Source organism: Doryrhamphus excisus, linkage group LG12, assembly GCF_037039965.1.
Source record: "Doryrhamphus excisus strain RoL-2023G ecotype Guam linkage group LG12, RoL_Dexc_Guam_v1.1, whole genome shotgun sequence".
Classification (NCBI taxonomy): domain Eukaryota; kingdom Metazoa; phylum Chordata; class Actinopteri; order Syngnathiformes; family Syngnathidae; genus Doryrhamphus; species Doryrhamphus excisus.
In genome coordinates, this window is record NC_136368.1 from 12,063,756 (window position 1) to 12,081,049 (window position 17,294).

A 17,294-nucleotide genomic window follows, 5' to 3' on the forward strand; every position below is an offset into this window, starting at 1 on the left:
TTATATCGATATCGGTTATAACGAATTACTACTTATTACGATACTATTTTCATTTCCCGGCAAATTTCTAGTCTTTTATGATATAATTAGCTCCGTTAGTACGATACACGGTTATTATGATAATCCGGTTACTAGGATGCCCTTTTCATCTCCCGCCAGCCAATTTGGTCTGCTTATATCGATACAAAAGCAGCTTAAATCAATCTTTGCTTAAGGATTTCAATACCAAAAAAGAACACGGCGAACGGCTGCTTCCAGTCAACTTTATTTTTCACACTTCCACCACCAGAGTGCAGCACACACAGCGGAAAACACCCGTCCCTCGCGCCTACCCCTCTGGGTGGCAACACCTTCCCTATCGATAGTTCCGGGGTGAATTATGTCCCGGTAACCGGTAATCACTACAGCGTAAGTTTATTTTTATAAACTTAGTACAAAATTTATTGTAGTACAAAAGCATGCTAGATACGCAATCCATGAACTCAAGGAGAAAATTACATGCCATATCAAAGATCCGCCCACTTTTAATGCAGTTCGGCGCAGGATCGGATATATGGATAGTCCGGTTATATCGGTATTTTTTCCGACTCCCGAGAATATCGATATAACGAGACTTTACTGTAACTTTTGTTGTCGATATATCTGTAATCGGACTTATAAATATGAAAAATGCATTCCGTGTGAGGAGAAGTTAATGTAAGATGAATGATGTCATATGGCATCCTCAAAGTGACGTTTGTGACCTGCGCAACACATGCAATCGACCTATGCTACCAGATCGCAATTGACATAATGGACATGATGTTTCCAATTGTTTTTAACATTTTCTTTTGTTTCCTCCGTGAATCACCACAGTATTGTGGTGGAGAGGTTTGAGTGCTTGAGTAATCCTAGGATCTATGTTCGATGAGGCCATGAAGCACGACTTTCGGTCGACTATGAAGAGGTTCTGGCAAACCGTCTGGGAAACAGTGCCCGGTCCACACCGTTTACAGTGGGGACCTGCTGACCTCGACTAAAGATGTAGTAGGACAGTGGAAGGAGTACTTTGAGGCCATTCTCAATCCCGCTGACATAGATAGAGGAAGCAGAGTCAGAGGATACGTACGCAGACAGTTACATCACCGTGGCTTAGGTATCTCGGGTAGACAACATGCTCCGGGGGTGGACGGGTTTCGCCATGAATTCCTCAAGGCTTTGGATGTTGAGGGACTGTCTTGCCTGGCAAGTCTCTTCAACATTGCGTGGAAGTCGGGAACAGTACCTTTGGATTCCAGAATCGGAATCAGAATCAGAATGCCCTTTATTGTCATTTTACATATAGTTGAATGAAATTGCAGCAGCTCCATTTTCAGTGCAAGACAGTACGACAGTACAAAATATAGAAATTAGAAATAAATAATAATTTAATAATAATAAATAAAGAATAGAAGAATTAGATAAATAAATCATAACAAAGGGTCTACATCAGGGGTCTCAAACACGCGGCCCGCAGGCCAAATTAGTGCGGCCCGCGCAAGTTTGATATGGATGCTGTATGGTATCATGTACCCAGACAAAATTATTACGTTTGATTAATGTGCATGTTAAAGGTTAAATAACTTTTAATAGTTATCCTCGCTATCCGTGTGGAAGTGGTAAGTTTTTGGCTATTTAAGTTTCAAGGAAATAACTTGAAGGCTACCGTTTAGGTCGCTAGCTCTCTAGTTTGCGAGTTAGCATGTGTCTCAAGACCCTGCAGTTGCGCAATATGTTGTAAATAAAAAGAGTATAAATGTGACTATAGTCGTGTTTTGTCATGTCTACAGGGCTCTAATAATGCTTTCTTAATTTTAATCTGAAAAAAATAATTTGTCTACCCACCAACTATATGTGTTTATAAGTTTTATATATAAAATATAAATATATGTTTTTTATTATTTGCTGTTTTATTATTATTATTATATTTATTTATTACTGATTGATTGATTTTCTTTATTCTTGATTTGTTTATTTATTTTTCATCTTATTTTGTGTAGAAAAAGTGGAATGTTTTATGCTTTTCTTGTAGAAAATTGGAACCTAAGCGAGGTTTTTTAAATTTTTTCATTTTTAATAAATGCGTTTTTTTTTTTTTTGAAAACCTGATGCAGCCCACACTCCTCAGCCTCCCTGAGAAAGTCTATTCCAGGGTGCTGGAGAGAAGGTGCTTGTCACTGACGTCCTTCCATAGAGAGGAAAATCCAGCAAGAAGATTCTATGTACTCAAGCTCACCAGGAGGGGATTACACATTTACAACAAAGGAGAAAAATGAATAGGAAAAACAATGTTTCTTGATCATCTTAATATTCAGTCGGTGCCCCCACCAGCCACTAACCTCACCGCACGTCACGGCATCACAATCAGTTCAGTGATTTTGTATACTGTAAAACCAATACAATACTACTCAGATGGAAAACCATAAAGCATACCCACGATGTACATTGTGTATCTTTTGTATGTATCCTGATGATGGCCATCTGGTTAGGGGCTGAGGAGCGTCCCCTCCCAGCAGGCAACTAAAGCTGTGAGCCAAGACCCCAGGCCCAACACCCTCACGGACTTTGAAATCAGATCTTTATTGTCCATAAAGCCTCGGCCAAGTATGAAGAATAAGCCCTCCCTTACAAAACACACTTGTCCAGCAGTGAGGGAAATTGGGGGATAGTGAGATGCAGGCGAGGAGATTTTGGGGAAGAAAGTGGTTGTGTGAGATTGATGTGGCGAGAAAAGAGACCATTCAAAGATCAGCGCAGTTGTTAAGCTGAAATAATTATTAATAGGGCATACAGAGAATGCACACTTTGGAGCTTGCTCATTGCTCATCAGTTGCTTCCAGCTTTTATTACTCGGTCTCCAAAGTGTCATTTCATTTGTTTTGTGTACATGAGGAATATTGCTTTAATTCAGCACAACAAAAGATTTAGGAATAACAAGGTACTTTTGCATACATGCCTTTAGAATGTTGCTACAAATCATACACATAACTGTAAGGGGATGTCAGTGATGTATAGAATTTTTTTTTTCTGTACGAGTGGTTAGCGTGCAGGCCTCACAGCTAGGAGATCCGAGTTCAATTCCACCTACGGCCATCTCTGTGTGGAGTTTGCATGTTCTCCCCGTGCATGTGTGGGTTTTCTCCGGGTACTCCGGTTTCCTCCCACATTCCAAAAACATGCTAGGTTAATTGGCGACCCCCCTAATGAGAATAAGCGGTATAGAAAATAGATGGATGGATGTATGATCGCAATCATTTTAAAACAAAGTCATGTAACTTTTTCTGGATCAAGTAGACAACAGAAAGCTGAGATAAGGTTGGCAAAAATCTACTCTCTGAGTGGACTGCACTGTGTTTGAATGTTGCAGAAACAGTTATCATATCTCATAACCTTTTAAAGCCTGTCTAATGTCTTTAATGTAAGCGTGACATCATTATTCTTGCTAATCGGACACAAAAATACATAGAAATGTCATACACTGAGGCACGTGCAGTACTCTCCTCCCACTGATAGGGTGGGGGCGTAAGTGAGCTAGAAAGTGCTTGTCACTGCCGTTTTTCCACAGAGAAGAAAAATCTTTTTTTAGAGCAGCACTACCTACAGCTAGATTTAGCAACAAGTCAAATTCATGAAATATATTTTGTTATTTATATATTAAATTGACTGCTAAAATGGAGGATTATATCCAAGTGCAGCAGAAAGTGATCAGACTGCAAGTAAACAGATGCAATAAACGTTTCCTGTAGAAGGACATGGGTACATGTACTTCACATACAAATAAAAGGCAAGACCACAAACAGTGACAACACCTTCCAGCTCAAGTATGCCCTCAACCCTCAGGATGAAGTGAGTACTACCAGCACCACCTTTTGTGATATTTCTGTGTATTTTATTGCACAATTAGGAAGAATAATGAAATCACACTTGGATTAAACACATAATCCAACTCTGTGCCCTCACTGAGTGCCCTCAGACTACTAAAACTAAAGAAATGCTGGCAACAGCCATATATTAGATTTCTGTCCTGTATTTGATCAGGAAATGTGAAACCGCCATGATTTTTATTCATTCATTCATTTTCTACTGTTTTTTCCTCACGAGGGTCGTGGGGGGGTGGGGGTGCTGGAGCCTATCCCAGCAGTCTTGGGGCAGGAGGCGGGGTTCACCCTGGACTGGTCGCCAGCCAATCACAGGGCACATATAAACAAACAACCATTCACACTCACATTCATACCTATGGACAATTTGGAGTGGCCAATTAACCTAGCATGTTTTTGGAATGTGGGAGGAAACCGGAGTACCCGGAGAAAAGAGATGGCCAAGGGTGGAATTGAACCCTGGTCTCCGAGCTGTGAGGTCTGTGCGCTAACCACTCGATCGCCGTGCCGCCCGATTTTTATTCAAGAAATGTTAAAAAACGTTGGAATCATACAGCATAAACGGCAATAATATATAATTTCACCCTTGATTGCACAACAAAAATCCAAATCCTTGTTCGAAAAATTTAATTTATGACACAGGTCTTCCCAAATTATATTGATTTGGTAAAGAAAAAAGAACAGAAAACATAACAAAATTGTGAGAAATATGAATTTGTGCATTTCATAAACACTCCCACGTTTGATAAAAGGACACTTTTATTCGCAGCACTTTTATCAGAACACTCTTCAATCAATTCTCCATTAAGCAAGGAATTTACCAGCCCTCTTTTCCAACCCGTTTCTGTCACCATTTTTTTGTGAAACAAACTATTTGAATGAAACCATCTGGTAAGTCAGGTCCAACGACTGAACATCGTTTCATCACATTCTAGGAATGTTGGGATAACTGCATTGCAAATCAAAGGTGTTCAATTTGAGTTAAACGGAAATCAAAATCAAATGTGCTTTAAATTGATCTCTTTCAAGTCATTCTGACCTTTGGATGACTAATGGAATGCGTGAGATGTTCACTTTTTCATTATCAACCTGTTTTTTCACTTTGCAATGTAAGCATGGGTGAGGGTTATTGCTGTAGAATGGAAGCCAGGCCCTCAATAAAGACGGAGGACAGACAATGTCTGGATGTTGCACATGTGATTGATTGCAGAGTGGAAGTAGAGCGAAGTCAGGTGTGAAGGTTTTTATGGGTGACCACAGTGTAGTGGAAATCACAGCCCTTACACGCATATTTGTATAGTATATCTGTATTTCTATGATATGGTGTGATATATTAAACAAAGTTATTTCGTATTTGTGGCTGCACGGCGGATGAGTGGTTAGCACGACGGCCACACAGCTAGGAGACCCGAGTTGCATGTTCTCCCCGTGCATGCGTGGGTTCTCTCCAGGTACTCCATGCTAGGTTAATTGGCGACTCCAATTATTGTCCATAGGTATGAATGTGAGTGGGAATGGTTGTTTGTCTATATGTGCCCTGTGATTGGCTGGCGACCAGTCCAGAGTGTACCCCGCCTCTCGCCCGGAGACAGCTGGGATAGGCTCCAGCACCACCCGCGACCCTCGTGAGGATAAGCAGTAGAAAATGAATGAATAAGTTGAAGGAAAAAATAAATCATAATTCCATGTAGCGTAATTAACCAGAGAAGGCACATCATAGTGGCTCTAGTAAAAAGGATGCTTGCAGTGTTAATAATAATAATTGAATCACACAATTTCGTTGTGTCTAGGGAGTGCTATGATATGCAGTGATGCCACAATTCATTTCTTTTATTGATATTTCAAGGTGGTAATAGCACCTGCCAGCTTGAAGGCATTAACTGCTACTTCACACACAAAGTAGATGAAACTAATGTTAGTTATAATATTAGTTAACATAATAAGAGGTATACCACACACCTGTGATGACGTCATCCCATTCCTTAGCTTTAAACATACTACATTAAGTGACATTATAGCTCTTGTTTATGCTTGTGTGTGTTCTGGCCATTTTCTGCCCTCGGGTGGATCTCCCTTTAACTATTTGCAGTTTCTCTCTCTCTCTTTTTCTCCTCTCTCTCTCTTTCTGTGAGGATTTCAGCTCGCCTGGAGCGACGTCACACCAAGGTGCAAGAAGAAGAGGAGCGCATTTTTCCTCCCTTCATCATCCAAAGAAAACATACTGACGAGCACCGTGGTACACACACCTTCTTCTCTTTCTGCCGCTTTTGAGTCATTTCAAAGCGCCAAGAAACGCCAAAGAAGACCCAACAGAACCAAAAGTGCATTTAGTCCGCTTCATCCTCATTCAATTTTGTTTGGAAAACTTTTTTTTTTTTTTGGACTTTAGTTTCCTCTCTCCAGCCACCATATCAGAAGCTCCGAGGACATCACTGTCTTTTATGTCAACGGGTGCTGAGTGACAGAAGCGAAGCACAATGAAGAGGTCAACCACACCTTTGGACCTCTCCTCAGTCACCTCTTGACCATCTTTGCCGCGCATTAAGATGCGCCCGACGGGAGAGGAGTTGGATGATGAACTTTTCAGTCTCTCGCTTGACTGACTGACACTGTCCTGTAAACTTTTGCAGAGTCATAAAACGAAGCAGAAGACAGTTTACGTTGTTTGAGGAATCATCAAACTACGCGGTTTTTTTTAATATCGACTGGACGATTTACAGTGTTCGAACATGATGGTTCGTCTGTCTCGGATCCAACTGGCGCTCTTCTTTATCTTGCTCTGCCCCGTCAATATTATCGGACTGTGGTGGTAAGTACCTTTTATATTAAACGTAAATCATACGTAAATACAAGCTGTATATAGTCTATATAGTTATGCTATATTTGGATTGTGCGCACAGGCGCGTGGCGCACACTGCGCAGGAGTATTACACTACATTAACGTTAGATTGAGTATACTGCATATCAGGGGTGGGTGGATCGATCCCAATATCAATATTATCGATACCATGCCTTCTATTTTTACATTATTTAGAAACTCAAGGAATAAGTTCATGGACACATTTGTTAGCTTTGGGATCTAAAAGCCCAAAAATGTGACATTTCATGTTCAAAACATTTTCTGTAATACACAAGACTACTTTTATTATACTGGACACTGGACAGTTATGACTGTCAGTCATGCCTTTTGCATCTAAAGCCCTCCTGTGTTTGCATAACTGTAACAATACAAATCAACAATGTGAACAATGCAAACAATTAGATTTGTTACAATAAATATACAAAATTATACCAGACATACACTGTAATGATTTATCTGTCAGGTTATTATATTATCTGTCAGGTTTAAGTGAGACTGATGGTGCATGATATATATTTTTTTGTTTGTGGGGAGGTTAAGCGTTAAGAAGCAGGGAGGTGTCTTTTCATTGCCTGCAGTTGTGTGTGTGTGTGTGTGTGTGTGTTTGGGGGTCAGAGTTAGGAATTTCAGGTGGCCCTTGAGGGCGCAGTGGATATGTCATCATAAAACAATCCATACAGGCTCAGCTCCACAAGGTGTGACAGACAGACAGACAGACCCTGCAGATATGAAGATAACATATTTTCTGGCCATCTGTTTTGGACCTGCTGTGCTTTTCTTGTGTATGGTTAGGTTGTCTTCAATGTAGCAGCATTGTCTCCATTTCACATGCAATCTTTGGGATTTGTTTCCAGCCGAATCCTCCCACTGTCCATTCACAGCTCGGTCAAGGTCAATGTGGGCTGTGGTGTCAAAAGCGTCTGTGTAAGTCCACTGTGGCTCTTTGCATGGCTGGCACTGTGCTCTGTGCTGTCACGGGTGATAGCGAACGTGTACTCCTTAGGATGATTTTCTTCTAATGATATTGGATGAGAACGTGATGAGAACACGATGCAAGAAACTGACGGGGAAGTCACAACAAAGTTGATCGGAGAGCTGCCTGCTAAAATATCCTCTGTTGAATTTGCAGATGCAGCAGATTTTGGAAAACCAGTTTGTTGTCTTCCCAGCTGGAGTTCAGAGAGAGAATTCTACCTCTCTCTGAATATACAAAAGTTCTGTTTACATATTGGTAAATAAGTGTCGTCTTGAGCAAAGAATGCTGCATGGAGGAGTCGTGCCATGGAGTTAGTGACCTGCAGTTAGGAACTCAGTCTTTTGAAGTTTGTTTTTAATGTTAAAGGGACTGTATGCCTCGAGGGCACTGACATTTGAACATACAAATAACGTACAAATAAATCCCTCCTCCTGCTATGAGTATGTCAGACATGACGCGCACATTGCTCACTCAGTGGTTCGTCTTGGCACTAAACGGAGAGGAGAGGCTTACCTCAGCCATGTTTTCAATCAGGAATTGTGCAAATTCAGCGATATTTGCTGAAGAAAGTGATGTACTCCAAGAGAAAATACATTAGTAACACAGTTTAACGGACAAACATTAATACTCTGTCATATTTTTTAAATATATTATTAATCATTGCTGTTTCTTGTTTGACATAGGCCTATTATTAGTAAAAATGCATTTTTAAGCAAATGTACAAGTTTTTAATGCGCTTTCAAGCACAGAAATGATACAAATATTGTATAAGGCTGGGTTGTTCACACTTTCAGCCTGCAAACTACTTTTAAAATGATGATCACAAAGATCTGCCTTCTACTATAAATTTTGAAAAATATATATATTTACTATAGGGCGGCACGGTGGTCTAGTGGTTAGCGCGCAGACCTCACAGCTAGGAGACCAGGGTTCAATTCCACCCTCGGCCATCTCTGTGTGGAGTTTGCATGTTCTCCCCGTGCATGCGTGGGTTTTCTCCGGGTACTCCGGTTTCCTCCCACATTCCAAAAACATGCTAGGTTAATTGGCGACTCCAAATTGTCCATAGGTATGAATGTGAGTGTGAATGGTTGTTTGTCTATATGTGCCCTGTGGTTGGCTGGCGACCAGTCCAAGGTGTACCCCGCCTCTCGCCCGAAGACAGCTGGGATAGGCTCCAGCACCCCCGCGACCCTCATGAGGAAAAAGCGGAAGAAAATGAATGAATGAATGAATAATTACTATATTTCTAAATAGTAGTATAGTAGGAGTAGGAGTATTTATGTAGCTGCACGGTGGACAAGTGGTTAGCACGCAGGCCTCACAGCTAGGAGACCGAGTTCAGAGTTGAGTTTTAGCTTGTTGTGGTTATGGCCCCAACTGTAGCTTGTGTTATCACGATGATCATTATTTTTTTTCGTTATAATTGTGCCTGTTGTGAGACTGACATCTAGTGGCCAATGTAAATTACTACATTCACAATTAGAATGCTTCTTCTGCCTTGTATTTTAGTCAATTTATTCAGTTAATTTTATGCTTGAAATGCTTAATAGTCTACCAAAGTAGAATTTGCTTAAATATGCCTTTGTAAAAACTAATATTTGGCAGTATTCAACCATCAAACAGTGATAATTTATTAATAAAGCATTTAATAACTGCCAGAGAGTAAGGGTGCGCTGACAAACAAAACTTAATAATATTCTAATACAGATGGATCAAAACCTTATACCTAATAGCTAGAAAGAGCTGGAATTTAGACATTTGCATCTTAATGAGGTCTTAAGTAGAGCTACAATATGCAAAAGCAAAAAAGGTGGAGTGTGACAAAAAGTAAATTATTGAAAACAATTAAACTGAAATACGCTGTTTATCATTTGATCAAAAGTTAAGAAAAATTATAAAAAACCCACCAAACCAGAATGAAAAAGTAATGTATGAGTAGCTCCGCTGTTCTTGTTAATCGCCTCCAAAATTGGTTTAGGCATGCTTGATGCGAGTGTTTTCAGGAGGCTATTGGGAACATTGCTCCAAGTGGTGAAGATGGCTTCACTTAGGGCGTCAACTGTCTGGAACTGGTGGCCATTTTTATAAACGTCCCTTGCAATCCATCCCCATATCTTCTCTATGGGATTTAAACCAGGGGAACATGCGGGATGGTCCAAAAGAGTGAAGTTATTCTCCCTAAGAAGTCCTTCATCAAGTCAGCATTGTGAACTGCAGCGTTGTCCTGTTGAAAAACCCAGCAGTTAACACACAGAAGAGGGCCCTCAGTCATGAGGAATGCCCGCTACAACATCTACATGTAACCATCCACCGTTTGACGACCCTGCAAAACTTGAAGCTCCAGTGTTCCACTGAATGAAAAAGCAAATGGACCCCCATCCACTGTGCCAGGTAGAAAACATACCAGGTAGGATCTCCAGTAACGTTGGAAGCCATCCTGACCGTCAAGGTTGCATTTTTTTCTCATCAGAGGATACAATTTTTTTCCACCTTTCAATGTCCCATGTTTGATATTCCCTGGCAAAGTCTAAATGGGCAGTTTTGTGGCATAGAAGGCGGAGAGGTCAGACAATCGTATACTCCAGCTCAGTGCAGGTGTAATTTTTTTTGGTGTACCACTTGACTTTTTTGATCCATAATGCTCAGGATCTTTCCAAAAATGTACCATGACTGTCTTACCGCCTCCAACCTCAGCAGCAATGGCACGCTGTGAGAGGCCTTGCTCATGCAGGTCGACGATCTGACCGCGTTCAAGAAGAGAAAGCTTCTTAGCTTTAGCCATTAGCAGGGAATGACCGTGGGAATGCCAGACAGAAAATGAGAATTTTGAGCCTGTGGTCTTGAACAGCTGATCAGGTGAAAAACAACCTATTTCATTCATTCATTCATTTTCTACCGCTTTTTCCTCACGAGGGTCGCGGGGGTGCTGGAGCCTATCCCGGCTGATTTGGGGCGAGAGGCGGGGTACACCCTGGACTGGTCGCCAGCCAATCACAGGGCACATATAGACAAACAACCATTCACACTCACATTCATACCTATGAACAATTGGGAATCGCCAATTAACCTAGCATGTTTTTGGAATGTGGGAGGAAACCGGAGTACCGCATGCACGGGGAGAACATGCAAACTCCACACAGAGATGGCCGAGGGTGGAATTGAACCCTGGTCTCCTAGCTGTGAGGTCTGCACGCTAACCACTTGACCGCCGTGCCGCCCTACAACCTATTTCAGTTTATTATTATTATTTTAAAATTACAAGTTCACTCCCCCATCTTGCTTTTGCATATTGTAGCCCCACTTTAAACCTCATTAAGGTCCAAATGTGCAAAAGGCAAATTTTTCAACCGGTTTTAAGATTTTGATCAGGTCTGTATTTCGAAGATTAGGTTGTGGAAAATATCATCACTAAATAAAGGGAATAAAATCATAACTAATAACACAAAAAGAACAAAAAGCTTATTAACAGCAAAAAGGGAAAAACAACAAATGTGAACTTTGTTCTAATAATTAGCATTTTCTCCTATATCACAAAGCTGAGATGCAGTTTTTCTTGAAATATATGTAACTTCATTCCATATCTACATATGTTGGTTTACAAAATATCATCATTTTCCAGTATGTGTTGGACACGCCCGCTATAAGACATCATTCATCACTGATTAAAGGAATCAACACTGAAACCATCTACTTCCTTGTTATCCCTACTGACAAATATTGTCATCTTCTTTCACTTGCGCCGTGCCGACTGGTGCAGTGAGGGTGAACGCGCACCTGTGCACGGCGAGTTTCCCTCCCTTGTGTGCCCGGACAATGATGCTCTCTGTTGAACACCGCTGCATGTCCCATCATAAATTTCTCATGAAGGTTCTGCTGCTTGCCCCCTTCTCTAAAGTCTCTCTTTGTTTTGCCTTACTTGTTGGAAAATACCTATCGTATAGATACACTGAGCAGAGAGACAGACTGTAAGAGGGATGAAATGCTGGAGATAGCTGTCCTTTCATAGCCTCTTGCTGATTAGAGCGCTCTAATCATTTGGCTTGAGAGCAGACAGCACAGCTCAGAGGAGGGAGGAATGCCTTTGCTCTCGTCTTAGCCGGGCCAACTTACTGTAGCGCTAAGTGTGTGTGCATGTGTGTGTGTCCCAATGTGGCGTTTAGCCTGCATGAAGTGCGGCGCAGGCCCACAGGTGTGCACACACACACACACACACACACACACACACACACACACACACACACTTGTATGTGAACGCTATCTGCTGTCTGTGTTTATGTTAGTCTAAATACACCACCAGCCAGTGAATCCTGTGTAATCACACGTACACAAACACACGCACGCATGCACACCCATGTACACACACACACACACACACCCTGTATTCAGAGTAGTGCTTCACTGTAGCAGATCTTATCTTGTCCACTCCTGGTCTGAAAGCTTGATGTCTAATCAGAACCAGAGAGATGGGCACAGATAAAGATTAAATGACGATGTGGGTTTGGCATCAGGTGCTAAACTGAATGGTGATGCCTGTGTGTATGTGTGCCTGTGCTTGTCTGTAGGCATGCTTTTCACACTCATGCCAGAAAATTGCAGCAAAAATCATCCAAGAATGCTGAAAAGGCTCGTGTAAAAACTCATCAGACATGGCAACATCGGTGAGTGCAACCTGAAGACTACCTGTAATACTAAATGCAACCCAATGTAGGTCAAAATATGCAAAGAAGTTAAATATATTTAAAGTAGGACTGTCAAATTATTAAAATTTGGCATGTTCATTAAACCCTCCAAATGAAATGAAAAGAATACATTTTATTTTGTCTTTTTGCAACGTCTCTTTGCAACGTCTCTTTGCAACGTCTCTTGCATGTCTACTTGCAATGTACCTGAACTAGGTATATGCTAGAGCAGAGGTAGGGAACCTATGGCTCGGGAGCCAGGTAGGGCTCTTTTGATGACTGTATCTGGCTCTCAAGCATTTCTTACCACAATAAAAATGTATTTTTGCTAACATTTTAAAGTAAACATCACAGAAATGACTGTTAAAAATAATATTCAAAATCAACAACTTTCTTGCATTTTAATTCGTCCATCTATATTCTGCAGCAATACGGCCAACCATATCTATCTTTCCTGATGATATTTTCCAGGTCAAACACCAAAACTCGATTATTACTGGGTAATGCTGTAGTCTACCTCGGTCATTGAGATGTCAAAAAAACATGTAAATATAAACTTTCCTCCTTTAGTCAAATAGCTAAAGCTGCAGAACCAAGCCTTCTGGCAAAGATGGCCAAAAGAATGAAATACGTCTACGGAGTACGGTGCAAAACTATGCAGCAGCAGAAGTTGTATTAATGGCAACAAGTATTTGATTTATTATTAGACACTGCGCTGCTCACGAAAGTGTGCTGGCCACACCCCATTGGCGTGGGGTAGTGTGCCTGGTCTACGTAATTAGAGCCCATTATCTAAAACTGTTGGTCTTACATAAAAATGCACACATTTTATTGCATTCAATGTTTAAAAAAATGTATATGGCTCTCACAGATACACATTTTAAAATATCTGGCCTTCATGGCTCTCTTAGCCAAAAAGGTTCCCGACCCCTGTGCTAGAGTTACAGGTGAACAAATTTCAATAGTTTTAGTTCCTGATGTGACCTGCTTTTGTCATGTTGATGTTTGAGTTCCGAATGTACTCCTTGCAGTAGTGAGTGTTGATCGGAGGAAGAACAGAGAGATGTGTTTGCAAGTTGGAGATACATACTGTATATGGTGCAGGAATTGAACCCTGCTGTTGATGTGTTATGGCAAAGATAACGTTTTTAAAAAAGTATGAGACAGTGTGTACATCTTTACGGCACTTGCTTCTGTTATATAACAGAGAGGTGTGGCTTGCCTTGATGCACATGCGTTAATTACGGTAACAATGTAAACATTATTATTCATTCATTCATTTTCTAACGCTTATCCTCACGAGGGTCGCGGGGGTGCTGGAGCCTATCCCAGCTGTCTTCGGGCGAGAGGTGGGGTACACCCTGGACTGGTCACCAGCCAATCACAGGGCACATATAGACAAACAACCATTCACACTCACATTCATACCTATGGACAATTTGGAGTCACCAATTAACCTAGCATGTTTTTGGAATGTGGGAGGAAACTGGAGTACCCGGAGAAAACCCACGCATGCATGGGGAGAACATGCAAACTCCACAAAGAGATGGCCGAGGGTGGAATTGAACCCTGGTCTCCTAGCTGTGAGGTCTGCGCGCTAACCACTCGACCGCCATGCCGCCCACCGTTAACATTATTAATTAAATAAATATTTTTGACAGACCTCATTTACAGTAGGAAGTGAGTGGCTGAATTCGCTTTAGCAGATATTTGTGTTCATACTCAGGCTGTATGAGTGTGCTTACACCCTGTTGTGTTTTACCTTGTGTTAGTAAGGCGATTGGAATTGTATCGGTGACTCTTCCTTAACCACAAGCAGTTGAGGATTTTGTCGCAATGTGTGGAAAGGCTCACATTCCATTGGGGAAGTTAGCCAAGCTACATCTGTGTCTGGAATACTGGACGGAATTGTCCAATGATGCATTGCATCATGTAATGGAAAGATTTTTAAAATGTAATTAATTGACTCATTGGCACAAAAAGCTCACACTCTAATAAAATAATAAATAACAAACTAATAAAATAAGTGCAAAAGGTAAAAAAACAACCTGGCAGAAGATGAGTCTGTTATTATATGGAGTAGATATGGTCTCTGGTTCAGCTTCCATTTGGACGAATGAATCACCATTATAGTATTACAATTAACAATTATCGTATTACATGCAGAAAAGAATGCTACAGAAACATATTTGATCGTTTGTAATCTCTGCTTTGCTAACACATTTACCGCTTAGACATTAGCTTCCTTGGTATCTTTTGTCTGAAGTTATTGTTGATGTGGACCAATAAATGAGCCTTACAGGATGCCATAGTACAGTTGTCCAAGTGCAATATAAAGGGCACCCCTTTCTGCCTCAATTGCTTCAAAATCCGATGACCAACAATCAGTTCCACATAAATATCACCGTAGTATGATTTTATATGCCGCAATGCAACATTGAGGACACACGTATGCAAAGCTGTCTTAGATGTAGAATCACACCAAGGGAGCGTTCTGTTAATGGTTATAAATCTGCAACCAAACTGTCGCCAAGTTGAAGCCAAAAACAGATGAGTGCAGGAAATTATCACAAAACGTCATGATTCCTACCTAATTTTCAGCTCTCTGACCATCAGGAGGTTTCTGTCCAGAAGCATGCCAAAACACGTTCTCCAATAAGTCATCAAGAGTTATTCCCTGGGGTCAAATTGCTTTAGCTGGAGGAGCAAAGGTTAAGCATTTCATGACATCCTCAATGTAAAACTCCAAGTCATCCAACTACCAAATCCCACATTTGGCCAACTAAAAGAAACCACACACGAATTAGAAACCACATGGAAACCTAAAGGCAAGTCCAAAACAGAAGATGCTCACGCTGCTGCATTTGGATCTTCTCTTGTGACAAGGATACGGAAGTCTCATGGACATTTTACAGCAAGGTTCTGTGCCGTAAGGAGACATACCTCTTACAGTACGTATGTTGTACTGGGATAAAAAGGCCAGTTAGAAAAGCAACTTCAATCCATTTTTTTCTTCGTTTCTACTGCTGCCACTGCAATTTTTCAATTTTTTTTATGACAAATAATTTAACTTACTTATTCATCAACTTATTGATTGAACTTTTACATAAATGGAGAACATTGCAAAACTGTTTAATTAATTTAATGGCAATATTGCTTAGAGCATCTAAAGTGAGAGTCTAAAAAAGGGGTCTTTAATAAAAAATTGAGTAACGTCAATTTATGCATTTTTTTTCCACAGCAAAGATCTGAAATCTATTTTGCTTAAAACTGCATCAAACCGACTAGCTATTATCAATTATCACATGTAATGAAACCCTGCATATCATATCATATCATCATGCATGTACGTACCTGCTAAGTGAAAGAAATCAGTTCGACTAAGTACAGTCAGAGTTTAAACAGGGTGAAAAATTATTTTATTTTTTGCACAGGAAAGTTTCTTATTGGCTGAAGTGTAACATCGATAATAAAATAAATAAATAATAGAAAAATAATAGATAATAATTAATAATAATTAATAATAATGTATAATAATTAATAATAATTATTAATAGAATAAATAATAAAAAATACCAGCTAACCGCTTATGTCTTAACTGCTTCTTTGACCGTTTACATAAGGGCTGTCCAAACTTTATTCACCGAGGGTCACATACTGAATGCCGGGGGTCACTTTTTAAAAAGTTTAAATTTTTAAAAAAGGCTCGCCTGGTCTGCTGGGTCGTGATTATTAGGTGTCAGAGAAGGAGTTTCTCCAAACCACGTCATCATAGTCCACACTGCTTGCCTGTTGAAATTCCAGTAACGACTTCCGATCATGTTATATTGGGATTGTTATATATGCGTTTCACTTTTGTGCCTCACAATAATTATGGTGTGTTGAAGGACCACCGAACAAAGTGCGGAATCTCAATGCTTGACAAAAAATATTAACAGTCCAGCATAAAAACGTAAAAAAATTGGGGCTTTTTTGTTGCGAACGTGGTTGCACTTAGACGGACCGTAAATGGATTCAATTTCTGATATTTGCCTGCTTTGTCAACCCAATGTTCTTTTCTGTCTTTAATCTAATAATGCAAATATGATTTTTGATTAAAATAAATAACACATTTAATGTAATAATTATTATGACCAACATTATTAAGGTTATCAATTTTATCACAATTATACCAAATCAAAATCGACCATCTTGTTGTGAGCACAAAATATGTTGAACAGTTTATTGGCCTTCAGTGATATTTTGTTATTGCAAAATTTATCGCACATTATATCATAGTATCTGACTACTTCTTACTTATTTCGTGCAGTTGGACATCATACAGCAGACTTTGGGACTTTGGGACATGACAGGTAAAAACAATATTGTAAAGGAATATAAAGATACAGACATTTGTGATGGACGAATTGCAAAGTAACAAAATGACTGAGATATTGGGCTCCAATTTCATGGTGCAGGGCAGGATGGCGGAGCGTGGCACAGCCCACGCAGTGGTAATTTGGTCCAGTACACCACTGTGCGCATCCCATTAGGTCATTTGGTCAGACTGGACTGCGCTGAGATGGGCGTGGCGACCAGGGGACGTGTCCACATTTTCAGCTTGGCGCAGTGACAGTCTCATGACAAAACAGCTCTCCAAAGGTGCACCGAAAGCTCCGAGCTGGTCTATTTTTGGCGCATGTGAAGCGCAACCTGTGCAGTTCAGACACGTCACCAAAACTTCACCTGACAGCAACCACGATTTAATGTAACCACCTGAACCAGCATGTACATGTTTGTATGAATTGTCCCATCACATCTGATGTCAGATCAAAGACGTCACGCATAGTGGGAACTCAATGTGACGGCAGCTGAAGGTATGATGCCAACTGGGGATGGCT

The 17,294-nt window shown here is 40.5% G+C and overlaps 1 protein-coding gene across 1 annotated transcript in view; it reads left to right on the forward strand.

Annotated features, from left to right (window-relative positions):
* Positions 1 to 3,796: 3,796 nt before the first annotated feature.
* Positions 3,797 to 17,294, forward strand: part of wnt6b (wingless-type MMTV integration site family, member 6b) — a 38,839-nt gene continuing 25,341 nt past the window's right edge. The window contains exons 1-2 of the mRNA XM_058082667.2: positions 3,797 to 3,864; positions 6,037 to 6,705. Coding sequence (XP_057938650.1) covers positions 6,626 to 6,705 — 80 coding nt within the window. The 5' untranslated portion in view covers positions 3,797 to 3,864; positions 6,037 to 6,625. The remainder of the gene's footprint in view (positions 3,865 to 6,036; positions 6,706 to 17,294) is intronic.